Source organism: Sus scrofa, chromosome 7 (genome assembly GCF_054392235.1).
Source record: "Sus scrofa isolate SSC_HxYL_T2T_F1_AM1 chromosome 7, Sscrofa_HxYL_maternal_Yorkshire_Landrace_v2.0, whole genome shotgun sequence".
NCBI classification, from domain to species: Eukaryota; Metazoa; Chordata; class Mammalia; order Artiodactyla; family Suidae; genus Sus; species Sus scrofa.
This window is the reverse complement of record NC_139389.1, coordinates 1,914,366-1,942,280: the sequence shown is the minus strand read 5'-3', so window position 1 is coordinate 1,942,280 and position 27,915 is coordinate 1,914,366. Positions and strand designations below refer to the sequence as shown.

General features: G+C 54.4%; 1 protein-coding gene and 1 long non-coding RNA gene across 8 annotated transcripts; both read right to left on the bottom strand.

Annotated features, from left to right (window-relative positions):
• Window positions 1-633: 633 nt before the first annotated feature.
• BPHL (biphenyl hydrolase like) lies at window positions 634-27,843 on the bottom strand. Of its 6 annotated transcripts, none has more exons than XR_014808935.1 (8): window positions 27,634-27,843; window positions 21,981-22,084; window positions 19,277-19,443; window positions 15,687-17,880; window positions 12,531-13,934; window positions 11,838-11,969; window positions 8,938-9,061; window positions 634-990 (listed from the first exon to the last, which is right to left on the bottom strand). XR_014808935.1 is itself a non-coding variant. In NM_001243485.1 (7 exon segments), coding segments are annotated over 7 exon segments (897 nt in total). In that variant the 5' UTR covers window positions 27,741-27,773; the 3' UTR covers window positions 634-881.
• LOC146401135 (uncharacterized) lies at window positions 22,456-26,614 on the bottom strand. 2 transcript variants are annotated; one of them, XR_014809512.1, is made up of 5 exons: window positions 26,500-26,614; window positions 25,628-25,735; window positions 23,224-23,321; window positions 22,737-23,047; window positions 22,456-22,606 (listed from the first exon to the last, which is right to left on the bottom strand). It is a non-coding gene; the product is annotated as an uncharacterized LOC146401135 (long non-coding RNA). The 2 variants fall into 2 exon arrangements; XR_014809513.1 differs by lacking the exon at window positions 26,500-26,614 and having other exon boundaries at window positions 22,737-23,018; window positions 25,638-25,737.
• Window positions 27,844-27,915: the final 72 nt, after the last annotated feature.

The window sequence follows — 27,915 nt, the reverse complement described above, 5'->3', positions numbered from 1 at the left end:
TTTGGTCTTTTTGCCTTTTCTAGGGCTGCTTCCCAGGCTAGGGGTCGAATTGGAGCTGTAGCCACCGGCCTAGGCCAGAGCCACAGCAATGCGGGAGCCGAGGTGCGTCTGCGACCCACACCACCAGCTCACGGCAACCCCAGATCTTTAACCCACTGAGCAAGGCCAGGGATCGAACCCGCAACCTCATGGTTCCTAGTCGGATTTGTTAACCACTGAGCCACGACGGTGAACTCCTGGCTTTAGTACTTTTCAGAAAATCAGACTTCTATTTCAGTGTTGTTAACAGCCTTTCTGCTCTTTGAGTAAAAAGAGACAAAAGGCCTGTTTTGATCTTCACTGGTCTGAAGTATTAAAGGAATGGGATCCAGTGAAGGTGTGTGGAGGTGACCAGAGATCTGAGCCCCAGGCAGGCTCAGCTCCCTGATTGGCTGTGGCTCCAGCAGCCCTGTGACAATGCTGTGTCAAGGACCCGGGCCAAGGACCGTCTTCGGTTTCTGCATTTCTCTTCGAACAGTGTGATAACGGCCAGTGTAGGCCTGTACCTCTCAGATAAAAGATGCCGCCTCATACGTTCATGTCAGCCACCAAGAGCTGTCCCGAACCCTACAAAAACTTCACCGATGGGTCATCTGAAAGTAAATCATCATAGGAATTTATTTCTTAAGACAAGGGTAGAAATTCACATTTAAAAATGGGGTTGAATTTTCCCAGCTGTGGAAGCTGGACGGTGCTTATGCTGTTACTCGTGCCAGGCCAGGAGCAGTTTGGGGGGAGCTGCAGGGGGCGGGGAGGCAGGTGAACTGAGGGGTGACGAGTGGGGGGGTGCAGTTTTAGGGGCAGCACCCCAGGCTCCCGCCCCAGGCAGGGGAATCACTGGGTCACATGTTCTCAGGGACACTGTTGCATAGGAAGTCTTCTGCTAACTTGTTGAATTCATCTGCAAAACGTAAATGCAGGTTGTGCTTGCCTTCCGGCATCAGGTGCAACCTGAGGGGAAAAAGGCTTCCGATTAATTAACGGCACACCACTTAAAATCCTGCTACCCTCCCTCGAGGGAGAAACTGCCACTTTTTTGTCGTGACTGCCATTGGGGAGAAAACGGAGGGTTATCGTAGGAATGGCGGAATACAGACTTGAGAGTGGAAGCCTGGAGGGTGGCTAGGCGGTCACCACGCGCACTGCACGTGAAACGGAACCAGGCAAGAAACAGTCTGTGAGCCGGGCTGGGGGCGATGTGATCTGATGGTTACCCCCAAAAATAAGGAAAGATGATCACAAATACGAAATGCCTAGAATGCACGGGACCGGAGCCTCCCGGCACATCCGTGGAGCTAGCAAAGCCCCACAGGCCCGCTCACGGTTCCACGTCGCCGGTCACGCGGACGACCGACTGCACACGAGCCACCGCACGGGCTGCGAGGGCCTCGGGCAGGGGCCTGTGCCAGCCGGCCCCGGGTCTGAGCCGCCACCGCACGGCTTCCACAGCCTCCTCCCCTTCTTGTGAGGCCGCTTCCTTTAAGAGGGTTCTGGTCAAATGCGGCGGGCCTGCAGTTTCTTTAATAAAAGGCAGACTTCTGAGTTCTGCATCTGACTCGTTGGCTGTAAAAGCGCAGAAACAACGTTCTAAACAAATTAAAGGCTCTAGGAGGTACACACACGTTCCCCTTGCTCTGTCCCCAGCAACAACTGGACAGCTGGACTACGGCGGGCAAGACACCAGCTGCCGCAGGGCCTCTGCTCTGCTCTTCCTGCAGCCGCAGCAACAGCTGCAGGAACCTCAGTACGCAGGTGGAGCGCCTGGGGGGGAGGGAGCCGGGGACAGAGCTGTGCCTGAGACGCCACGTGGGAGTGGAGTGGGGGTACCCGGACAATCCAGACCTTCAACTTGAAAGAGGATCTGACGCTGGCATCTCTTGAGGGCCTTGAGAAGGTTAGTGACACATTAACCATTACTAGGGCACTTGGAGTCAATTTTAATGCATCCAGCAAAGAGAGGTGAGCTGCACCCCCAGAGATAGGACCCCCGTGCCCCCGCCAGGGGCAGCTCTCAGGGATGATTGCAGGAGACAGAAAAGAGCCGACTGCCAAGGATGCTGGTGGGCACAGCAGAGCACGTCTGGGCCACCTGCACCCTCCCCCTGAGCCTGGCTGCTGCTCACAGAGGCGGAGCACCTCCCATCCGCCCAGCCTGGAGGCGGCCTCCGAGGGGAGCCGCGAGTCCCAGGGAGGGAGACGAGGGCTGTGAGGCCCATCCTCCCGGCCTCCGTGCTGCCTGCGCCCCGCCTGCGGTCAGTCCCTCGGGGTCTCATCTCAGCGAAACCGCAATCTAGGCCCCGAGGCATCTACACTCAGAACTGCCCCGGACCACGGACGGGCGGCTGGACAGTCGCAGGGACGAACGAGGGTAGGAGGAAAATGGCTCTGCTCAGCTGCACGGGGCTGTCGGGGCAGCGCTGCCAACCCAGACCCTCGCAGACCGCAAAGGACCGTGCCACTCGCCCCTGGAGAGGATGCGCCTCGGGGTCAAAGCCAGAGCCTACCTGCTGAGGCAGGTGCCTCGCTGCACTTGGCACTTTAGGAGATGATTCCAGGCCTTCTGGGGAATTGAAACCTGTCCAGTCTCCCCGCATCAACTCACCATGGTCCCTGGAAGAGCTCCCTACGCTGCCCCTACCTCAGTGGCACCTTCCACAGCCTCCAGATTCACCCGTGCGCCTCAAAAGAGGAACAGGCCCCGAGCGCCATGGGGCGCAGCTGCTCTTCACTCTGGTTGCAGCGTGATGAAACCCTAAATCGATGAAACCCTAAATCGCCTGCGACCCCGTGCGGCTGCCGGGAAGCCCGGGAACATTCCGTCTGCCCGCCAGCCAGGGAGCCAGCTCCGGCCCCACCACACTCCCCTGCGGCCGGACTGGACGAGGCCCCCCTCCCCTCTGTGAGGCGGCTGGCCCGTGGCCTGACCCCCCACACGGCCGGGACCCCCGAAGACGGCTTGTGCCAGAGGCCCCCTCTCCCCCACGGTGACGGCTGAGTTATGGGTCAACTTGGCTGGGCCACAGGTGCCCGGACACGGGCTCACCCTTGACTCTGGGTGTGTCTGTGCGGCGTTTCTGGACAAGACTAACCTCTGAATGAGCAAAGCAGCCCCCCCGCCCCGTGTGGGGGCTTCTCCCTCCAGTGGAAGGCCCGCACGGGACAGAAGGCTGACCACCCCCACACCGGTCTAGGGGACTCCGTCTGCCCGCCTTCAAACGGGGACACCGGCTTTTTCCCGCCTTCAGACTCAAACTGAAACTCCAGCCCTGCTGGTTCTCTGGTCTTCAGAGTCAGACTGGGCCACACCACGGGCTGCCTGGTCTCCTCAGCCTCCGAATGTAGGAGCCGATTCCTTCTTCTTCCAGCAACTCAACCTGCCCTCTCTCTCTAACACACACGTACCCACGCAGTGCGCATATGTCAATACGCGAGTCTCTAATGCCTGCGTCCACGCATGTGTGTATGTGTCTCACATACGCACACGTGCCTGTGTACGTGTGTGTGGACCCCTGACAGCTGGTCTGAGGGCCTGGGCCTCTGACCTCCATCAAGCTGTCCCCTGCCGTGTCCCAGGCCCCTGCCCCGCTGCACCTGCACCCCAGCCACACGAGGCAGCTGCGTGCCGAGTGCTCAGCAGTCTTGGTACAAGCATGCCTCCTCGTTCATTCCTCAAACGATTATTCTGCGACAAGAGGCATCATCACCCCCATGTCACACAAAGCAAACAGGGAGAGAAACACAGGCCTGCCTCCGGGCACAGCTGGTCAGCCAGCCAGCCCTCGGTCCCCGCCGTGCTACGAGTGCTGCCGAGGACCCCCAAACGGGCTCTGGTCTCCAGGCGAGACTCCGTTTCCCACCTCTCCCTTCTGGCTGACACAGAACCAAGGCGCCAACTCTGTGCACACATGGACCTCGGCCCTCGTTCCCGTCTGCCTGCTCTGCTCTCTGGCCCCAGAACCTGCAGGTGCACTCGAAGCCGCACTAACTGGGACCCCTGCCCATCGGGAGACGCGGCCCGTGTGCTGCTCAGTTTTCAATCTGACCAAGACGTGAGATGCACCGGGCCGTGTCCCGGGGTAGAGGCTGACGTGCTGGCAGCTTCTAAAAAGGTATCAATAGGGCTGTGCGACCTCAGAGAGGTGAGGGACAGGGGGGATAGGAGGAGACATCCGAGTTGTGACCAGAAGGATGGGTGGCCTTGCAGGCGAGCGGGGGGGAGGGCACAGAATCTAGGCAAGGCGCTGCTCCTGGGCGGTGGGGCCGGAAACCCAGATCCTGATCCCTGTGGGCCCCTAACTCCTGAGATCGGAAACTTACTGTTACGGACTGAATCATGCCCCCAACTTCACATGCTGGAGCCCTAACCCCAGCACCTCAGGCTGTGACCTTGTCTGGGCGTTAGAAGGTCTTTAAAGCGGTGATGATGCTAAAATGAGGTCATACAGGTGGGCCCTAATCTGACCGGACAGTGTCCTTATGAGAACAGATCAGGTCACAGACACACACAGAGGGACAACTGTGAAGACACAGCAGGAAGACGGCACCTACAAGCCAAGGAGAGACTTTAGGAGCGACCATGACCTTGAACCTCCGGCCTCTAAACAGTGAGGAGTCAGTGTCTGCAGCTTAAGCTGCCCAGCGTGGAATCTGTCACGGCAGCCCAAGTGAGCCCATGTGAGGGCTCAGCGTCTCACTACCATGAAGGGACACCTGCCCCCAGGGCCGGCCCAGCGCTCACCTCCAGGGGCCTGTCAGCCCCCACCGCAGAGGGTCTGGGGGCTGCTGCCTCTGCGCAGCGCAGACCCCGACAGCGAGATGCGCAGCTTCGCGGGCTGGCTAGCAGATGGGGGGCAGTATCAGCATGGTGCAATCGGGGACCGTGGAGCAGGACAAGGAGGCCATGGAGTTCTCATGTGGCTCAGTGGTTAACGGATCCGACTAGGAACCATGAGGTGTCAGGTTCGATCCCTGACCTTGCTCAATGGGTTAAGGATCGGAGTTGCCGTGAGCTGTAGTGCAGGTTACAGACGTGGCTCGGATCCTGCATTGCTGTGGCTGTGGTGTAGGCTGGTGGCTACAGCTCTGATTGGACCCCTAGCCTGGGAACCTCCATGTGCCACGGGAGAAGCCCTAGAAAAGGCAGAAAGACCAAAAAAAGGAGGCCTGGGGGCAGGGCTGGCTCCCCACCGCGGCTGGGATCCCGGCAGCGCCCATTTTGGCCTTGATGCTGGATGTCTGCGGAAGAGTCAGCTGGTGGGGAGGAAGGCTTCCCCTGCCTGAAACCAATCTTAAAACCTCTGACCTGGACTGATCTTTGCGGCCTCTGCCTCCAGGAGGGTGTGACACAGGCTTGTGTGACAAGCTGACACAGGCAGGACGTGGGCCTGCTGAACAGCGCCCCCGATTTGGCCGCGCCTCCTAGGAGACCTGACGTCTATCTGCAGTAAAGTCTACGATCGTGCCTGGCAGGGAGATGACACTCCGAGTCGCCAGACGCGCCCTGCAAAATCAACCACTGAGTTTCAGGTTCTTGCCCAGCAGAAAGGGCTCTTCCAGCTGAGGAAGGCGGCAGACGGAAGAGGCCAGCGAGTTTGAGAGGCCACTGCAGTAGCACCTCACTCTCGACTCACTCGTTTCAAGGAATTCTGCTCTCAGGACGACTTTCCACAGAGTGTGCTGAAACCATTACCGTCCGAAGGGCAGGGGACTAGTCTTCTCCCATATTGATGTATTCTGTTGCTAGGAGATGGGTCTGGAACAGAATTCCTAAATTAAACTTCCTCGCAGACTACTGAACCTGGCTCTCTAAGGGAACACACTGCATTTATCCTGAGCGTCAGTGTGCAAAAACCTGTCATTTTTGCAGCTAGAAGACAATTAACCAGGTCAGCGAGTATGTAATCCAGGCATCTTACCATCGTATTAAAATAAGAGTATGTTTCTGAGAGGCAGCTGTGCTGTGGGAGAAGGCGCTGCACTGGGAGGGAAAACCCTAGGGTTTGTCATTTACCAGCTACGCTGCCCTGGAAGATTACTTAACACGTCTCAGCCTTGACTTTCTCATCTATAAAATGGGGACAATATTTTTTTCCTTAAGTTTGGTGTGAAGTATACTTAGATATTATATGTAAAATGCCTTTTACAAACAAAATGCTATTTGAAACAGGAATTACACAGGTCTATAGTAATGATGTCCTACTGCAGAATAAGAAGCACGTCCCCAGTTTTAAAGATTGAGAAATTTGTCTGTAAAAATATATCATGGAATAAACAGTATGATTAGAGGAGTTCCCGTTGCGGCTCTGCAGTAACAAACCTGACTAGCATTCATGAGGACGTGGGTTTGATTCCTGGCCTCATCAGTGGGTCAAGGATCTGGCACTGCCATAAGCTGGGGTGTAGGTCACAGATGTGGCTTGGACCTGGCGTTGCTGTGGCTGTGGTGTAGGCTGGCAGCTGCAGCTCTGATTCGACTGCTAGCCTGGGAACCTCCATATGCCGCACATGCGGCCCTAAAAAGACAAAAAAAAAAAAAAAAAAAAAAAAAAGCGTAATCAGAAGAACTGTATTGCAGTCCCCTTTCTCTGCTGGATTATTGGAGCTCTCGGCTCAGGGAGCAGGGCTGACCTGCCGGGCAGTGCCGGCCAGTGGGCAGCAGGAGTGGCTCAGGGAGGAAGGAGGACTCCTTCGGTCACTAATACAGCCAGTTTCCAAAGACATCCCGAGAGCGTCTGGAATTAACATGCAGTCTCTGAAGGGGTCAAGGCTCCCTTGGGTATTTATTTTCCAGAATGTTTTGTCTGTTTTAAAAAAAAACCAGGCTACCACCTCCTGGTCACACGCACTGTCCCCTCCAGGACGAGTATGTCAAGGAAACAGCGTTGACTGAACTTGGAGTTGTTATCCTCTAAGTACCAGCAGAGGCTGCTCCGTGTCAGCCAGACACTCCTGTTCCCTATGCAACAACAAATGGTTAAGGACCAGAATTTCTGCTGACAGGTCGTGCGTCTCCAGCGCCCCTGGGTTGCTTGGCAGAAACAAGGCTGCAGACAGCAAGGCATGTTGTGAACGGTGCTGCCGGTCAGTCGAGAGAGCTGCCAACACGGCCGGTGTGGCGGGCACTGCTCTTCCACGATCCGCAAGCAGAGGCCTGCCTGACTCTTACATGTTTAACGCTGAAATGACACGACCGTCTGCGACTTAATTTTAAGTGGGAAAAGAGCCGGAATCAAAGCTGAATATGGAATATAATTCCATCTATGTTACAAAATACTAGAAAGGCAGCCTCACACCATGCACAAAAATAAATTCAAAAATGCCTTAAAAACTTAAGCATGACACCAAAAACTCCTAGAAGAGAACACAGGGAAAACATCCTCTGACAGAAATTGCACCGACGTTTTCCTAGGTCAGCCTCCCAGGGCAAGAGAAAGAAAAACAAAAAGAAACAAACGGGACCGAATCAAACTTAGAACCTTTTGCACAACAAAGGAAACCATAAAAAAAAAAACCCAAAAAAACCCAACAACGGCTTAATCTCCAAAATATACAAACAACACACACAACTCAACAACAAGATAAGCAACTCAACCGAAAAACGGGCAGGAGACCTAAATGGACATTTCTCCAATGAAGACACAGGGACGGCCAGCAGGCACGTGAAAAGATGCTCGACATCCCTAATTATTAGCGAGATGCACATCCAAACTACAAGGAGGTACCACCCCACACTGGGGTCAGAATGGCCATCATTAGTAAGTCCATAAATACCAAATGCTGGCGAGGGCGTGGAGAAAAGGGAGCCCTCCTACACTGCTGGTGGGCATGTGAACTGGTGCAACCGCTATGGAGAACAGTATGGAGGTCCTCAGAAAACTAAAAATAAAACCACCATACGACCCGGCAGTCCCACTCCTGGGCACACATCCAGACAAAACTGAGTCAAAAAGATCCACGCACCTGGATATTCACTGCAGCACTACTCGCAATAGCCAAGCTGTGGAAACAACCAACCCAAACGTCCATCCACAGATGACTGGGTCCAGACGTGGTACATCTACACAACGGAGTACTACTCAGCCGTACGAAAGAACGAAAGAATGTCCTTTGCAGCAACACAGACGGAACCAGAGATGCTCACACTAAGTGCGTCAGAAAGAGAAAGAAATGCCGCGTGGTAGCACTTACATGCGGAATCTAAAACATGCCACAAATGAGCCCACCTAGGAAACAGAAACAGACTCATGGACACAGAGACCAGACCTGCGGTTGCCAAGGGGGTGGGGAGGGGTGGGATGGACGGGGCGTTTGGGATTATGGATGCAAACTCTTACATTCAGAATAGATAGGCAGTGAGGTCCTGCTGTGCAGCACAGGGAACCATCCAGTCTCCTGGGACAGACCATGATGGAAGATGGTACAGAGAAAGAACGCGTGTGTGCACGTGTGTGTGTGTGTGTGTGTGTGTGTGTGTAGGACTGGGTCACTTAGCTGTACAGCAGAAACTGGCACATTATAAATCAGCTATAGTTTAATAAAAAACGTGCTATCGAAAACATACGAGAAAGGAGAAATACAAAAATGCTAACAACCGAAGCCTCCAAGCGGGCAGCAGGCAACATGTGATCTGCCTTCTCTTTTGATTTGACAAACTCTACGGGGAGGGGATGCTTTTATAAGGGAAGGAACCAAGTGACAGAGGACCGCCTGGTTGACAAGCGAGTCGCCAGGGCTGCAGCCCCTGGTGTCCCTCCCTCTGACCCTGCCACCCGCAAGCCAGCACCGCGGACTGCGGCCAACGCCCGGCCCCCGGGGCGGGGAACCCCTTCTTCTCTTCCTGCAGCCCCCCTGTTTACTCCCTGCGCCCCCGGGCAGAGCACGGAGAGGAGCTGGACTCACCGTGACCCTCGCACATGTTCATGGATATAGTCGGCGTGGAAACGTGGGACCAGAGGGTCCTTCTCGCCATGCACGATCAAGGTGGGACACTGCACCAGGGGCAGCAGGTGCCGACAGATGTTACCTGAAAGACAGGAGAGGCTGCGCTGGTGACCCTGCTGGGCTGGGCGGGCAGGCTCTGGGGGGGCGGCGGCTGTGCAGACCGCCTGGGACCGGGCCGGGCAGGGGCGCCTTCCAGCTCGAACGCTCATGCTCTCTGGGCGTCCTGTCCCGTTTCTATGCTGGCCTCTTCCCTCTCGGCTCTCCTACTAAACAAGCCGTTTACCTAATTACATCCACGATGTGCCTAAAAGAGTAGTTAAGAAGCCCTATAGGTCTTTATGTTACACGAGGCAGTCGCCCGTTTGCCAGATGGTAGATGCCTGGCATCTGCAAAGCTTCTCCCTTGAAGTAACATCCTCAGTGGGCGCTGGGGCCCCTGCTGGCCCCAGCCTGTGTCCCTCACAGCGAAGCTACGACTTACAGGACTTACAGGAAGCTGCGCTCCATCCCCCATCCTCTTCCCTCCTCCTCCCTCCCCCCACAGCCACCCCCTCCATCCTCCACCCCCGCTGCCCCCGTCCCTCCTCCCTCCCTCCTGCCCGTCTCCCTGAGACCTGGACAGACTCTAGGCGACTGCAGGACCCTCACCCCATGTACAGCAACCTTTCTAAGGCGTCTCTGGTACAACCCGACATAATAACATGCATGCAAACTCACACAGATAACCTCAAATATGACATATATAAACCCTCACACATACACTCTCATATACGAAACCGCAATCTATAACCTCACGGGGTTTATATACACATATGTATATATAAAAACATCCCCTCATGAGAACTTCACGCGACAGTGTAACTTCACATGTGATACATGCAAAAGCTCACATCTACACACTCACATGTACATAACACATGTAACCTCACCATTTTATACACACACATGCATGTATAAAAACGGCCCGCCTCACACCCGGAATCCTCACGAGAACTCCAGGAGGCGGGCGTCGGCGTGTCCAGGTCGCAGACCCACGCCTGGAGCTCAGAGAAGCTAAGTGGCGTCCCCGAATGGATTCGAACAGCAGCCACATGGCAAAGCCGAAATGTATACCTGGCCTGTCTGACCCGAAATCTGGCAAATTAATCCCAAATTAATAACTTAACTCAGCACCCATAGCCTCGAGTGTATGAAAGGGCTCCTGTCGAGGAAATCAGTCCAGGAGGGAGACGAGTGGTTTGCCAACCGTCTGGCTCTAAGGTGACCCATTCGCTGCCGGATTCTGATAAGGACACTGCCCTCCTCGAGACCCCATTCTTTGGAGTTTTAGGTTGACAGCAGAACTGAGCAGAAGGCACGGAGGGCTCCCACGCGGCCCTGTCCCCCCACGCACAAACTCGCCCAGCGTCAGTGTGCCCTCTCAGACAGTACGTTCGTGACAACACACGAACCTCCGCTGACATGTTACTGTCGCCAGGGCCGCAGGGCTCCTCAGACGCACGCGCATGGGGACCACTCTCTGGGTCTGGACAAAGGGATGGGCGCGCAGGCCTGTCACTGTCACACGGAGCACCTTCGCGGTCCTAAAACCCCTTGGTGGCCATTCTGAGAGCTGTACAGTAGGACCTCGCGGCTGTCTGGCCCACCTGCTCCTTGGGTTGTTTCCTTACGGTTGGGTTTCAAGAGTGTCCTGTGCCCTGAATTCCGGTCCTCTAGCAGATGTGTCTTTTGCAAACACTTCCTCCCAGCCTGTGGCCTGAACGTTCACTCTCTTGAGACGCAGTCCAAGGACCTGTTTCTACGGGTGGGGACGGCATTTGAACAGGATGTATTTGCTGTTTTGAACTTAAACCAAAAAAGTAACATTTGCAAACGTCTTTTTCATTCGGAGAGTTCTGACAGACGACTCATTTGGGAAATGACGACTGAAGAGGCCAAACTGGTCCCTGAACTACAATTTTGCAGCTGAATGTGCTTCAAGATTAGATCTTGTCTTGTCTCTACTCTGAGCAACTTAAAAAAGAGAGCAATTACATATGTAAATAGCTATAAAAAATGGACTTTGATCCAGAGACTCTCTTCTGGATGTCAATCCTTCCTGTTATGGGACATCATGCTCATTTTTCAGGTAAAGGCAGGAAGGCATCTCTGACGGCTACAGAGATGTCGCTTAGCTCCGAATCCTGGAAAAGAACGGAACATTCTCCTCCTCACACGGCGGTGGAAAAGGGAAACTTGCGCATGGGCGGCAGCCGTTTGTTTTCTAACAGGCCGTTCCAGAGCTAGAAATGAAGAGGGGTTCCCGTCGTGGCGCAGTGGTTAGCGAGTGCGACGAGGAACCGTGAGGCTGTGGGTTCGATCCCTGGCCTGGCTCCGTGGGTTAAGGATCCGGCGTTGCCGTGAGCTGTGGTGTAGGTCGCAGACACGGCTCGGATCCCTCGCTGCTGTGGCTGTGGTGTAGGCCGGCGGCTACAGCTCCGATTCAACCCCTAGCCTGGGAACGTCCATACACTGCAGGTGCAGCTCTCGAAAATACAAAAAGACCAAGGGGAAAAAAAAAAGGAAAAGAAAGCGAAGAGGATTTGAGGCTTCTGGAGAATTGTGTTGTCCTCGCACACACAAAGGACTCGAGGAAACAAGACCAGCCTGCTACCAAAGCCTCAGCAACGTGAACCCTTGCACACACAGTGCGTCTCTGGGGCGAGGCAGGTCGCCTCACCCACCGTCACCGGCATCCGGTCCCACGTCAGTGTGCAGGGCCGGCGGGCCGGCGAGCGTGTTGGTCTCCGCGGATCGGGGGAAGCTCTGACGGCGTCTTTAACCAGCAAAGGGGCCGTGAAGTAGCCCATGTGACTTACCTTCGGGAAGACGTTTAAACTGCATGATGCCATCCACCCACTTCTCACAGGTCCTGGCAAAGTAGTCGAACCCATACAGGGCTTCCAGCGGCTTCCTCGTTCTCTCACTCCATTTAGAAACGTCGCGGATACCTGAAAGACAGGTAGGCCAGAAGGCCTTGGGTCCCAGACTCGAGCTCACCTTTAAAGGCTCCAAGCGCAGCCCACCTGAGCTGCAGGGTCTGCTGCCCTGACGGCCGGGGACACTCCCCGTCTCCCAGCACACTGCTCGCCCCGCCAGGCCAGCTGGGCCCTCCCGCCGTCCCTCTGCTCAGCACGGGCCACTTCCAGGGGCTGCTGTGTCCCCACGAAGATGTGAGCCCTGATGTGGGTGTGGCTTTGCTCTGTCCACCACTGTGGGCCTCAGACACAAAGAGGCACCAGCAGGTTCTAACCAAGTAAACAAAATTCGATCTGCATCTAACGCTTCTGCTAAAGGTATAAGACGGTCCCCTGATTAGGGTCATCTGAGTAAAAAGGACCCTAATTATTCACAAAAGAGGAGTTTTTTCTGAACAGCATTTATGTACATTGAGAAATGCACACAAATCATTCATTCTAATTCTGCTACTGAAGAAATATGGGTGTAACCACTACCTACAAACTACATTCCAGATGAAGCACTTAGGAAGGGAAATAATGGCTAAAACCCACCTTTAAAATGCATAAGCAAATTCCATTCCTTGGCCCAGAATTTTCCATATTTCCTTAAACACACGGCGATAATGTTAAGACTCTAATGCTCCTGAGCATCTTAAATCTTGCGTATCGAGTGCTTTCAACACAGGGCTTCACCCTCAAGACACGTCGTGAAGACAACACACCAGCGAGGATGTGAAGCCACATGGATGACGATGGCCTCTGGGCAGCGCCAGGCACCTGGCAGGCGCCAGACAGGGGGTGAACGCAAATGACTGAATGGAAGAGCGTCCGTCGTGGCGCAGTGGAAACGAATCCAACTGAGAACCATGAGGTTGCGGGTTCGATCCCTGGCCTTGCTCAGCGGGTTACGGATCCAGCATTGCCGTGAGCTGCGGTGTAGGTCACAGATGTGGCTCGGAGCCTATGTTGCTGTGGCTGTGGTGTAGACCAGCAGCTGTAGCTTTGATTCGACCCCTAGCCTGGGAACTTCTATAGGCTGCAGGTACAGCCCTAAAAAGACAAAAAAACTTAAAAAATAAATAACTGAATAGAGTAAAACAGCTATTTTCGGCTCCAGCTTACTTCCAAAGAAGGTAGGTCCTGTTACAGACAGTGCCTGCCTTTCTTCACGGATTAGTTTAAATTTGCAGCTAGAAGCCCAGACCTAAGTCCAGGGGCTGAGGACGCTGGACTGCTCTGCACAAAACCGACAAGAAGCTTGGAAATGAAGAGGTGGGAAGACATCTGGCAAGAAGCAAAAGGAGAGGGTGAGGCAGGAGGAGAGAGAAGCCAGCACTGCGGCATGGAGGCAGCCCGTGAAAAACCCCTGACGACAGTTCTGCCTTTGGCGGCGGAGCGGGCCACACCCTCTGAAAGGCCCTCCTGCAGCGGAACAATTAGATCTTTCATAACAGAACTTCTGTGGCATTGCTGGAGTCTGCAGTGATTGATAGCAACCAGAGAAGGAGAGCCTGTGTGTGTGTGTGCGTAGGAGGAAGAGAATCCAGAAAACAGAGAAATACCGAGACCACTCAAAGGCAGGGCTCTGTCCGGGGACATGCGACGCTGGCTGCGGGAGGGTGGGGAGGGCTGAACCCGCGATTCCTCAATTAAGATGGGATGGAAATGGCCCCGACCTGATACCACCCACGGTCCCCAAGAGCAGCAAGGGCACAGCCTCTCCCAGGGACAGCTTCTCCACTTACGCTCACTCTTTGTTTTCAGATTAAGTTTAGGTAAATATTTGCTCTTTTTTCAGATTTAATTTTTTAAAAATTTTATTTATGTATTTAGGGCCACATGTGCGGCATATGGAAGTATTCCCAGGCTAAGGGTCAAATCAGAGCTGTAACTGCCAGCCTACACCACAGCCACAGCAACACCAGATCCAAGCCGCGTCTGTGACCTATGCCACAGCTCACAGCATCGCCAATCCCTAACCCACTGAGCAGGGCCAGGGATCGAACCTGCGTCCTCATGGATACAGGGCCATCTCCACTGAGCCATGATGGGAACTCCCCGAATGTCTGCTCTTAATTAAAGATGATAAAGCAATCAGAATCTGTACAAAGCTAAAGGAAAAAATGAGATGTTTAGAAGAGATAGCCTAAGAAATCATGCAGAACCCTACACAGAGAGAGAAGGAGGTGAACAGAGATGGGGAGATGAAAGACTGTGTCTACAAAGTCCAATTAGTCCCTGGAGGTGGGGCAGGGAGGGAGGGGGGGAGGGGAGGAAGAAGGGGGGGGAGGGGAGGAGCCTCACTACCAGAGGGAATCAGCAGGCAGCAACTTTTCTTAGAAGTGATCAAAGAATCCACAGGCAAAAGTCAAAGGGAATCCCAATAAAAAGAACTCCAACACAGCGTAGTAAGACAGCAATGTACCAAAGAGAAAGAGAGAATGGGGAAAAGAGGCAGAGATAAAACACAGGGCTTGGAAGGAAGGAACTCGGACCCCGCACACTAAGAGCAAGAAAGGGAGGCAGAGAGGCTGGCCCAGCAGAGAAAATAACTCTCCATCTCTGTACTGACTCAAACAACGTTTCAAGAGTGAGGGTGAAACAGACACCTACGCAAAAGCTGAGTTGACCATTAAGGGACCTGCCCTTAACGAACTTCAGGGAAAAGAGAGAGGCTCTCAGAAGGAACACCTCAGAAGAAAGAAGGAAACGTGAGCAAAGAAACCGAGAGACAGGGAAAACGTACAAAGGCATATACTCGAATTAAAAACCTCATCAAGCTGATGAGAAAATAAAACACTAACATCTCCTCACATTAATAGTTCTGGCCATAAAGAAGGCGGAAAGACGAGCCGCAGGCTAGTCACACAACTACTATTACAACTACTAACTGGCAAGATGTTAGTAATCAGATGATCAAACAACAAAAATAACCCTGCAAACCAGTAACACCGTGATAATATCAGAAGAGTCTAGAGCTGGTGGAGAGTCCTGGGTGCTGGTCCTTTGGTGACACTTCATAACGCACACCTGTAAGACGCACTGTATTATTTATATCAACAAATATCACACAGGAAAAATATAAAATCATTAAAAAGACACAAATAAGCAAAATACAGAAGAAGCCCAGTGCTGGACAAACACCTGAAAAGACCCTCCATCTCATTCATAACAGGAAGAAGCAAAGCAAGATGCCAGCAAAGTACCTTTTAGACCCTCTGCGGAAGAAGACGGGTGCCCCCAGGTTTCTGCTGAGGAGCCAAGTTAAGGTAGAGGAAGTGACTTTACCTCGCTGGCACAATCCACCACCTGGAAGGAGGCATGAGTGCAGGCCCAGCACCGCGTCCCCCCAGGGAGCCCACAGAACATTAGAAGTTATACTGGAAACCAGTAACAGAAGGGTATCAGAGAAACCCCAAATATTTGGAAATTAAGTATATTTCTAAATAACCATAGGTCAAAGAGGAAGTCAAAAGGGATATTAGAAGTTAAACTAATGAAAACACAACATATCAGAACTTGTAAGATGCAGCCAAAGTGATGCTTAGAGGGAAATTTGTAGCATTTAAAAGCTTATAGTGGCCAGAGTGCCCATCGTGGTGCAGCAGAAATGAATCCAACTAGGATCCATGAGGATGCGGGTTCAATCCCTGGCCTCGCTCAGTGGGTTAAGGATCTGGCATTGCCATGAGCTGTGGTGTAGGCCACAGACATGGCTCGGATCTGGTATTGATGTGGCTATGGTGTAGGCCTGTAGCTGCAGCTCCGATTTGACCCCTAGCGTGGGAACCTCCACATGCTGCTAGTGAGGCCCTAAAAAGGAAAGAAAAAAAAAATGCTTATAGTGGAAAAGAAGAAAGGTCTAAATAACCTAACTTTTACTTTAAGAAACTGGAGGGGGGCAAATTAAAATCCAAAGTAAGCAAAAGGAAGAAAATAATTAAAAAAAAAAAATAAGTGCAGAAACAATACGACTGAAAACAAAACAAGAGAAAGAAATCAATGAAACCAAAAGCTAGTTCTATGAAAACATCAATGAAACTGATGATTCTCTATTTAAGCTGATCAGGATAAAAAGAGAGATGAGGGGAGTTTCCTGGTGGTCTAGTGGTTAGGACTCGGCACTTTCACTGCTGCGGGCCGGGTTCAATCCCTGGTCTGGAAACTCAGGTCCTACATCAGGCTGCTGCAAGTCGCAGCCAAAAAAAAAGGGGTGGGGTGGGGAGCAAAAGACAGAGAGGGATGATGACACAAACTTCCAGTTTCAGGGGAAGAAGAGGGGCTGTTACTACAGACCTTGAAACTTCTAACGGGTAATAAGGGAATGAGCGAAAAGAAACCACTGGTCTTGACAAGGACATTATGCTGGTCTCAGTGGGCAGTTTCAGGAGGCGGCCAGAACGGCCTGAAGGAAGCAGAGGAAACAGGCAGAAGCAGAGTGCCGTGTGTCTGCGGGTTAGACAAAGCGAGGGGCACTGCAGGTGGGGGGCCTCTCGGAGGAGGAGCCCTGCCCACCCTTCCGGCTGAGGGAGGCTCCACGAAGAGGCGTCAGTGCCACAGGAGCGAGACGAGCCAGAGGCGTGCTGTCCCAGCCGCAGTGGGAGGGGCTGCGCCAGCCTCAAAGCCAGGGGCCTCCTTCGCACAAGCCGGGTCGGTGCTGAGCCAGGCAGGGACAGTGTGAGGACAGGCGGGCCCTCCGACCGGGAGGACTGGCACCTGGACCAGACTCCGTGGAAGAGTTTCACAGCCTTTACCAAACAGAGGGTACAGAACCAGGATCCACAACGGACCAAGCGGCCCATTTACGTCACATGCGCTGCAGGACAGACCGGCGCTCGTCCAGTGACGGAGTCTGTAACCTTCTGTAAAGGGCCAGGGAGTAAGTATTTTAGGCTCTGTGGGCCAAGAGGCACAAAGACACCGTGTAGGTAACAGAGAGACTTCTGCCCTGCCTGGTCCTGACCTCCTGGGTGGGCCGTCGGGGATCCAAGGGAGACACTCGGGACAGAGAGGCAGCGGCCTGAAGAGGAGGGTCCTGCTGGGCCAGGGCAGCAGGTGCAGGAGCCCAGGTCTGCTCCCCGTTTTGCCGCAGAGACCCCGGATCCTGGTGATTCCTCCCTCACCCTGAGACCCAGGGGTCTCAATCTGGGCATCGGGCTGGAGGCTGAGCAACGGCGGAGCTGCCACCTGGAATGCCATGACAGCCGCCCTTGGGAGGTGGTCACCAGGACAGGCCCCGGGCGGCAACCCCAGGGCTGGAGAGGCACCCCATCTCCGTGCCCAGCACGCACAGCGCTGTCCGCCCCCATGGGGGCTTCAGCCTTACGGAAGCAGGCAGCAGGCAGGGCTGAACCACGGGCTGTGGTTTGCCAGCCCCTGTTCTCCGGTCTCTAAACCCCTCAAAGATAAGCTTGAAGGACCGCCTTAAGCAGGGTCGAGCACCGCAATTCCGTGTCGGCACACGAAGGTCCTCCTGTGACCACCGTGGGCCCTTCGGCACGCAAGTTACTTCAGCTGAAGCCAAGAACCACCCGCAGCTCCCCAGCAGGAGGAAATGTAAAGACCGACCTGAGCCTCCTCCTGAGTCGCGAAAGCGCCACTTCTGGAAAGAGAAAGCCTTAAGACTCTGACTCGTTACACTGCATCGCTTTCCTTCGAGCTCGCCACGCTTCCCACCCTAGAGCTGAGGACGCGGACGAGACCTGGCGCGTCCACACAGGCCTCGAAACGCGGCAGGGAGGAACCTACCCTGATAGATCCTCTCGTCCTGGTCGGTCACGTAGGCGTTGGCACCCCAGATCACCATCTTGCTGACGTAGGACGGGTATCTGGCCGCCGCAGTGAGGGCAGTTATCCCCCCGTCACTCCACCCCAGCAGAGAGACCTTCTTAAACTTGAGCGTCTGTGACAAACACAAGGCGTCGCGGGGCACAGGTGACCACCCTCTGCCGGAGCCCCTGCTGACCAGTAAGGAGCAGAAGCAACACGGCGGTGGGGTCTGGAGAAGCCGAGAGCCCCCCTGAGGACATGCACGCTTCCCTCGCCATCTGTTTGGGTGTAGATACAACTGTCATTAAAAACTTCACTAGCCAGTATTGTTGTGAATTTTGAGGGAATTACATCGCCTGGTTGAATAAAACCTCAAGGAGCCAGAAACAACAGACGTGGACGTAAGAATGGGTGTGTGTACACGCGGCCCTGAGCCAGGACTTGAGGACAGTTATCAGATCAGAGAGGGAGCCCGAGATGAAGCCACTGCTCCCGCAGAGCCACTGACTGCAGCTCTGCAGAGGCGGGGGAGGAGGGAGGTTGGAACAGAAGGATGGCGGGGGGGCTCAGCGAAAGGGGAAGCAACAGGCTCTGAAACTGTTCCACAGAGAAAAGGGACAAAGGTTACACCTGAGAGATGCTGCCAAGAAGTAACACTGAGTGGCGTTCCCGTCGTGGCTCAGCGTAAACAAACCCGACCGGCATCCACGAAGACACAGGTTCCATCCCTGGCCTCGCTCAGTGGGTTAAGGATCCAGCATTGCCCTGAGCTGTGGTGTAGGTCGCAGACGTGGCTTGGACCTGGCGTTGCTGTGGCTGTGGGGTAGGCCAGCGGCTATGGCTCCGATTTGACCCCTAGACTGGGAACCTCCATATGCCGCAGGTTCGGCCCTAAAAAACTGGAAGGAAAAAAAAAAGAATTAAAATAGTCCAAGCACTGGCTGATGGGACTATAAACTGGTATAGCCACTACAGGTGATAATTTGGCGCTATTGTGTAAAATGACTATTGGCATCTTCCACCAGCTAGCAGTCATCTCCTGGTCCACGGTGTCCACGCCAGCACTGCTCACGAGAGCACAACCGACAACGAGTGTCGGACACGACAGAGTATGTGCTGAACTTCCGCGAATAATCACACAGACAAACAGCAACTTAGAAACTGTGCAGCCACCACCAGAAGAGAGGTGACGTACGACAGACCGCACGCGCACAGGGAATGCCAAGCGCCTGTTATCAGCTGAAGTAACTTCGTATTTATTGACACGGAGGTGTCTCCTTGATAAACTGTCCACTGAAACAGTAAGCCTGAAGATCATCGGGCACAGAAGGTGCCAAAGATATAACACCGTGGTCATGAGACTGGCTGGAAAGGCAGAGCCTCAGTCTCGGCTGCAGCATCTCTGAACCTTCTTCTTCACGCCTGTCTGAACCCTTTGCCACAGGAACCACACAGTGCTACCCTCGAAGAAGAGAAAACAAACACACATGGAGATGCCCCCCGTCCCCCGGCTCCTTCCTGGGACCCACCTTCATCAGGCCAATGGCGTCTTCTGCGTCCCTTTCGAAAAACTCCCGGGGGAAGTCTCGATCCGGGGGTCTGGAGCGTCCGTAGCCTCGGGGGTCCCAGGCGACCACCGTGAAGAGCTTCTTGTTGAGGGCCTCGATCTGAGGGCCGAAATCCGTCTCGCCACTTCCTACAAGGGTCACGTGGTTACACACAGGGCGTGCTTTCCCTGTCTCAAACCACTACAGCAAAAGCACCGACAACCACAATCTTCAGGCAGCGGGTTTCTGCTCAGGGTGGGACCTCGGCTGTGAGCAGCCGAGCGGCCCGGCCGTGATGCAGGGAAGCCCCGCCCCGGCAGTGCCGTGAGGACGGAGGCCCCGACCCAGCACCCCGTCTGGTGTCGCTTCAGCACTTGGTCCTCCTGCTTCCGTCCAACCTTCCTTTAAAACAACACAAAAAATTCACGAAACTGCATAGAAACAGACTGAGTGATCCAACATGCTTCTGGGTTCTTTCTTTTCTAAAAATGACTGCTCTAAACGAGGCAGATCTTAATAACATCTGCAGACGTATTTATGATATTCGATCCAAGTTATTCAAAGCAGAACTCTAAAATCCCAGATGTCTCTTATGTGCGTGAATGTGAACAGCCCTGAAGATTTTATTTTCTGGCTCTAACTAGAGACCAGAAAATTAAACTAAAGCACTGAGGTAGCGGGGGAGAGCAGGGTGTGGAGGAAAGAAATCAAATTAGTTTGCTGCATGACAACAGTATGCAACAGAGTATGCTAACAAGGAGAACCACGCTCTCAAGCCCATGGTGGACTCGACGGGCAGGCCCCAGCCCGCCCACTGGTCAAAGCCACCCCGTGCACAGGCCGAGAGGCCGTGTGTGGCAGCCAGACGGTCAAGGAGCCCAGACCGGGGCAGCTGGCACCTCACTTCTAGGCTCTGAGACCAGACTCTCAAGGAGCCCAGACCGGGGCAGTCAGCATCTCACCTCTAGGCTCTGTATGTTTTTAGGTCTGGAGCTCAGGCCACGATGGACACCAAACATCGTGATAATCAACTAGCTGTTAGGAAATGTCTTCTGGCATGCTGGCGGATCGCTTAGCATCAGCAAGGATGATCTCTCCTCCTAACAAGAGACACCTTTCTCTGAGCTCCCGTTGTGGCTCGGTAGGTTAAGAACCTGACACAGTATCCGTGAGGATGAGGGTTCAATCCCTGGCCTCGCTCAGTGGGTTGGGGATCCGATGTGGCTGTGGCTGTACTGTAGGCTGGCAGCTGCAGCTCCGATTCGACCCCCGGCCTGGAAACTTTCATATGCCACAGGTGTGGTGAGGTGTGGTCCTAAAAAGAAAAAAAAAGATACACCTTTCTCGACATCAGGCACATCACCCAGACAACCCAACCGAAACCGTAAGTGGACATCAAGCACACGTCTCCTGCGCTGACATCTGAAGCCTCTCTGGATCCCTGACCGGGAAGGACCTCCAGGGAGCTACCCTGAGGGAGCGGCAGGAGGTGAGAAGGTGGGAAAAGGAACAGCGGAAATCCAAGACCAGTTTCAGAACCAATAAGACATGTGCTTCCTGGCAAACAGGGGTGCATTTGAAGACCAGGGCAAAGAAGACTCAAACCTTAACCAAACTACTTTAGGAGTTCCCGTCGTGGCTCTGTGGTTAACGATCCAACTAGGAACCATGAGGTTGCGGGTTCAATCCCTGGCCTTGCTCAGTGGGTTACGGATCTGGTGTTGCTGTGAGCTGTGGTGTAGGTCACAGGCACGGTTCGGATCTGGTGTAGCTGTGGCTGTGGCACAGGCCGGTGGCTACAGCTCTGATGAGACCCCCAGCCTGGGAACCTCCATATGCCGTGGGAGCAGCCCTAGAAAAGGCAAAAAGACAAACCCCCACAACAACAACAACAACAACAACAACAACAACAACAACCACCACCACCTACTTCAAGGGAGAGTTACCAACATAAGATACCTGAGAAGGAAAAGCACCAACACTGGGTGCCTGTGGGCGGGGGAACTGGGCGCTGGGGACAGGGGGCGGGCGGGAATCTCGCTGTTTGATTTCTGAACAGGCTAATGTTTTGCACAAAGAAAAATTAAATTGCCCAAGGCTTTTAATAGCTGGGTAATGACAGCAATACTGAAATAATGGCAACAGAAACTGGCAAACTGTTGGTTGCGTTAGCTCTACATTGGCCACTGGGGTGAATGTCCTCCATTAGAACAGCTCGAGGAAGCAAGACCTAAATATATTCCAGGAAGAGAGGCCTCCATAGTCATCATGGAGCTACAGCCAGCTGAGGCTAGGGCACGGGGAACCATCACATAACTGGAAAACCGCATCATCTTATTTTTGGGAAAAATAAGCAATCATAAGAATATAAGCATCTAAGGGGATTAATTAAAGTAAAAACAGGAGTTCCCATCGTGGCACAGCAGAAACGAATCCAACTAGGAACCACGAGGTTGTGGGTGCGATGCCTGGCCTCGCTCAGTGGGTTAAGGATCCAGTGTTGCCATGGGCTGTGGTGTAGGTCACAGATGTGGCTCGGATCCCACGTGGCTGTGGCTGTGGTGTAGGCCGGCAGCTGTAGCTTCAAATGGACCCCTAGCCTGGGTACCTCCATACGCTGCGGGAGCAGCCCTAAAAAAAAAAAAAAAAACACAAACAAACAAACAAACAACAAAAAACTCCAGACCCAACATCCCCGGCAGCAGCAGGACCGCGTGCTCTCCCTCTCCCGTCTGCAGGTAATGCAGGTGGACGCCGTTCACGGCCACTCTGGCAGAGGTCACAGAGGAGCTGGAAGAGAAAGGCCCATCCCCGGGGAAAACCAGTGAGCAGCGCAGCCGTGAGGACAAGGCCGTGCTCGCGCCCAGGCCCCTCGGGTCACTCTGAGGCCTGCTGCAGTTTTCCAGACCGACAAAGGGAGCTGGATTCTCCCTTACCACACTGCAGACCCAGGCCCGCCACCACGCTTGAGGGGCCTACATCGCCAGCTCGGGGCTTGGCCCACAGAAGCACTGAGAGGCTGCTGACATCAGAGCCACGTGGGCCCCCAGGCCCACGCCCGGTGAGCGGGAGCAGGGGGGCAAGGCACAAGCTGACACAGGGGTGCCACACGGCGGACTTCCAGGGGGGCACTGGCACAGACCCTGGACCACTCGCCTGACCTCAGCGGGTCCAGAGGAGCCGCTCGGACCTCGGGCTGCCTTGACAACGTCCCAGGGATGAGGCTGGTCTTGGGGTCCACGCGGAAGGCCTTGAGCCCCAGGCGGCCCCTTAGGCATCTGGCTTCTCCACTCCCCAGCCAGCTGCACCCATCTGCACCGACAAGGCCAGACTGGTTTGTAAGATGCTGAAATGGTCTGTGTCGACTGTTAACGGCCGGGTCCACAGTCCCCTTGCCGCCCACCCTCCTCAGCCCCACACCTCCCACGACACAGCATCTAACCTGATACAACTGTCATGGGGGCGGGGTCCTGGGCCGGGGCTGCTGCCAGGGCCTGTTCTGACCGATCAACATGTGCCACACCAGCTGCTCTCCCGAAGCTCCTGGAAGACTCGCCAGGGACACCCAGCACCAGAGCACACACAGGGCCTGCATCAGGCCCTAAGAGCCTCCCCATCACCTTCTGGATGACCCAGTGACACGCAGAAGGGACACCAGGCATGCCCACACAGGCGGGAACAAATGCGCTTACCTTGGCCACATCAGGTCTTAAACACGCAGTTTCTAGAGAAACACGACAGGTGGGTGTGGCACTGGGACCAAACACAACTACGGTTATCTACAGAAACACTACGGGGCGCAGTGTCAGAGCCAAACACTAGGGGGAGCAGTGTCAGAGCCACAAGCCACCGAGCCACCGGCATGTCCCGCAGGCCCCATCAGGCCCCTTGGTAACCTGACGAGGTAAAAGCGAATAATGCTGTGCTACCGACGGCGCTGTTTTGGGAGAGGACAGATGCATTTCCGACACATCCGCTTCGCTGGCCGTCCAGCAGGAGAGAAGACAGACGGAGTCGTCTACGCCTCCTGGGCGGGAGGGGTGACAGGAGGACACCATCAGGACCGAGGCACCCCAGCCCCACCAGCCCCGTGGAGCCGCCCAGCCCCCGTATCACTCCTCCTGCCCCCGAGGTGTGGAGGGCTCCCTTCCTTGAAACGTGAAGGACCCGCTTTTAAAGGCATTTGGGGCAGTGAGGGTGTCACGTACGGTCGGAGGAACACCCCCTGTCTTTCCCTTAGTCTGAGCCAGTGGGCTTCACCCCCAGGAGCTGCTGGCTCTCAGGCCTCCCTCCTGGGTCAGGAGCTGCCTGGGCCCGGCTTCCCCCTGTGAGCCGTTCCCCGCCTGCAGAAAGCGCCTGGCCTCCCTTGGGCTCTGCTGCATCCCTGTTTTGATTCCTCGTTCCAAATTCCTTTTAACTATGCCTGTTCTCCCGGTTGCCTACGAATGCAGAGGAAAACCCGGTGGTCAGAACTGGGGGTGACGGCGACGACCTTGCAGGTGGCCTCCAGGGAGCTCAGGGGAGCGTCCGAGGGCCCGTCAGGGCTGGGGGCAGGGAGCTGAAGACCGAGAGCAGCGTTTGGGACAAACTTCCCAGACGGGGACACTCTGAGAACAGAATGTGGTGGGGGGGACACGGCAGGATCGAAAGCCCAGGAGCTTGAGACACAGGTGGGGACAAGGCTGAGCCTGGCGGGAGTGTGGGGACAAAGAGGGAGGGAAGGCTGGGCCACATGGGGAAGGTTATCAGGACAGAAAATGTGCCTGGTGCTTTGTCACCAACGTCCTGCATGTCATCACACCAGAGGTACTTGCCATTATCACACCAGCCTAACCCCCTGGGGTTACCGGAGGCTCCCAGAGCCCGGCATGATTGCATGATCTCTAGGTTGGCATACAGGACAGAGAACTGCCCATGAACAAACGCAAATCAATTTCAATCATAAGAAAACGGTTTTCTGCTGTGTAGCACTGGGAACTCTGGTCACTTATGATGGAGCATGATAATGGGAGAAAAAAGAATGTGCACATGTATGTGTAACTGGGTCACCTTGCTGGACAGAAAAAAAAATAATGTATTGGGGAAAGAAAACAAACCTAAGGAAGGCTTTATCTTTAAAAATAATAGTGAATGATTTTCCACAAAATATAATCGAAATGAGTGCTGCCTTTTCCCTCCAGCTTTTACCAAAGGGCTCTTGATGGTAGCCAGGCCTCAGGTTAAACTCTGCTACAAGACCTGTGGAGACCAGGCCCTGCAATGGCCCTGACACATGCTAATGACTTTGAACCCCATTCGAGATACCCACGTTCCCCAAGTCTCGGGTAGGAAAAAGGAGAGATGGGAAACTTCAGAAAATCTGAAGAACAAAAATGAACCCCTCTCCCGAGCCGTCCACGAGTCCTTTCCACCCCTTCTCCCTCCGAGCAAGTGCTCCTCTGACCCAGGTGAGCTTAAGCAGGTGTCTTCATCAGCATCACCTGCGGAGTTAAAAACACGCCCGCCTGGGACACTCTGGGAGACGTGCTCCATGCTCCAGGGGAAGCCCTGGCACACGCTTCCTAAACACAGAACTCCGCCACAGGATCCGCTCACTCAGGGGTCCCCTGAGCCCCGTTTTGCAGTGGGCGCTCCGTGCTGGTGGAGGCTGACAGGTAAGACAGGTCAGGCTGCAGCCAGCAGGTGCTATGCAGCGTGCCAAGCGTTATGACAGAAGCTGGGGGAGACAGGAGCCCGGGGGGTACGCAGTGGACAGGGTCACCATGGCGTCTCCAGCCCCTCACAGCTGCCCACCCGGCCCCTTTTCACAAGAGCAGTTCCTGCCTCTCACCGCATCAACCTTACATTTGAATCATCTGGCAAACCCGTAAATCCTCAGATGCCCAGGCTGCACTAAATCAAAATCTCTGGGGAGGGTCCAGGCACCTGTATTTTCTAAATTCCCCAGGACACCAATGGACAACCAAGGCTGAGAAAGACTTCACTGAGTTAAAGTCTTAGAAGAAAAATCCTCTCCTTTTCAAAAACAGCCTCTAGGAAAGCAAGGTGAGCCAGAGGAACCCACGTCCCACCTGATGTCTGTCCCTGAACCCTCCTTCTGGGAGGCTGGAAAGGCAGTTTTGTGGGAGGGAAGGGGCAGGACCAATACACAGCAAGTAATTCCTGCTGAGGGGCCGAGCTGACCCCCACAGGGAGGGAGAGATTACCATGGGGCAGGCAAGAACACGACAGTCCAGGGCAAATAATCAAGCTAGAACTAACGTTTAATTAGTAAGCCCTCTGTTCCCAGCTTCCTCCTCTCACTCATCTCGCTATGTGATGCAGAGTATTAACCTAATTTTACCACCGACGAAGTGGACGATCAGAGCTCAGGTAACGGGCCTCCGTCGTTCTGCCAAAATGAGCAGCTGGAAATGTCCACAGCACAGCCTTTGGGGCTTTCTGCTTAGAAATAAAAATGGGGGCCACTTAATAAGATGCTTCCTTGCTCTGAAAGTCCTACATTCTCTGTATCTCGTGTGTCCAGCTACTTCTTTCACATACTTTTTCCAAAGTAGCCATTAGCTATGATAAAGTATTAGCTATCCCCAGGGCTTGGATTTATATGGATTTTGATGACTTATTTTTCACATCTTTTATACTTCATGTTTGTATCGTTATTAATTATAACTACGAATTAATGAATTTCTATTACGTCCTAGCCCCTTTACACGCGGGCCTGCTACCGTCATGTGTCAAATCCTCAAAACAGTTCTACAAGGCACAAGCTTCAGAGAGGTTAAATAACCCGCTCGTGTCCCTGCTTTTTCTGTAACCTCATGGCTGACCAGAGCCCCCAACAGGGCTGAGCACCGCAGCCACCCTCACCCCGACTGCTGGACAGAAGGGGGAGGGGGAGGCAGGTGCCAGGGGAAGGTGGTCTCTGACTCTCGGGTAGAGTATCCCCAGGATGAACCAGAAAACATCTCTCCCGAAGCAGGCTGTTAGGTTCTGTAAGTCACTGATACTGTAACAGCACATAACACCCACTTTCACGTAGAGAAGGCTTTTCTGACCTGGCACTGGAATAAACCACTTTACAGATGATGAAATACGAAGAGGCAGTTCCAAAGAGCCGACTAACAGAAAGTTTTGCAACACAACTCAGGGTAGGTGGGGCACCAGCTGCTTTGAAGCAAAAGTTTCACAGGAGTGCTTGTACCTACCTATACCACAGGGCTGCTCTCGTTACAAGTCATACCAATTGCAACTGCATTTGTAAAACAGCAGTTCAAAATCCAGAGAAACCTGTTTTTCAGAGATATTTTAAGAGGAATGATTTGCACTGCTAAGTGGATGGGGCCTTCCTGCAACCATTAAATGACCCACTGTAACCCCGACTTGGTGCAATCACAGTCACCTCATACCAATCCCTTTCTGCAGGAACGGGATAAATGGGCATTTTTCAATGCTGACTTACACGGTTTTTGCTGACACTGACACATTTTCCCTCTGCATCAAAACAGTCCTGAAAATCTTGTAAAAGATCTAAAATGAGACTAAAGAACCTAAATCAAATTCAACAACCAATCAATCACAACACAAAGACGGAAAGCTGGACAGATTTTTTTCTCATTTCTCCTTCCAAGTTAAGTTTGCAAGAGACGTTTCCACACTAGAGAAAGAAGTTCTAGGGGCCAGGCACCCACCTCGCATTTGACTTTTCTTCGTAGTCAGGAACAGAACTGACCCTTGGACAGTTAGAGTGCTCGTCCCTGTGCGTGTGGCCGTGGCCGTGACCGTGTGCGCGCGCGCAGGTACGCAGAGAATAAAGCCAAAGCAGCTTCATGCAGCTCTTTCCACATTTTCTGCTGGGGACTAGGGCCCCCACTTTAAGACTGTGGGTCGGAGATTAACCAGCTCTTGGTGGCTTTCTCTTAAATCGTGTGTAGGGGGCGGGGTGGGAGTGTCAAAGGAGAGAAAGGCGGATTCCCAACCTCCGGCCCGGCGTCTGCATTTCCCAGGCTCCCAGGGGATCGTCCCGCCCGTCCCGGTCGAGGTCAGCACACGGCGGCAAGGCTCGGGGACCGGGGCCCGCGACTGTGCGAGCTGACGGGGTGCAGGCTGGCCTCTGACGGGACAGCTCAGAGTGCCGCCCGCAGGCCCGGGAGCGGCGGTGGGAGTCCAGCCCGCCTCGAGCGCGTGCGACAGAGGGCGGCCAGCGTCTCCTCCGGGCTCCGGCCGCGCCCCCTCCGCCGCGCCCCCTCGGCCGCACACCCAGCGCGGCTCCCGGCTCCGCTCCCGCCGACCCGAGCGCGCGGACGACAACGCGGGGTCCCGGAGTGGAGCGGCTCTCTTACCTGAACGCGGCCGAGGGCCCGGCCCTGGGGACGTGGAGCCCTGGCTTCAGCGCCGAAAGCAGCAGCAGCAGCCGCCGCGCGCCCCGACTGCCCAGCGCCGCCGCCATGGTCCCAGTTCGCGCCCGCCCCCGGAGCGCGCATGCGCGGGCTCCGCAGGCCGCTGTCCCCCCCCGCCGCGCCGCCCGGAACACGCATGCGCCGGGCCCGCCGGCCGCCCAGAGCCCAGCCCCGCCCGCACCTCCCGGAACACGCATGCGCCAGCCCACCTGTCCTGAGGGGCCT

Coding starts and splice junctions, on each gene's coding strand:
- BPHL (XM_084966267.1), bottom strand. Junction 9,062..11,837: donor GTTTAAACGTCTTCCCGAAG/GTAAGTCACATG, acceptor CCTGTCTTTCAG/GTAACATCTGTCGGCACCTG. Junction 991..8,937: donor GAACATGTGCGAGGGTCACG/GTGAGTCCAGCT, acceptor TTTTCCCCTCAG/GTTGCACCTGATGCCGGAAG.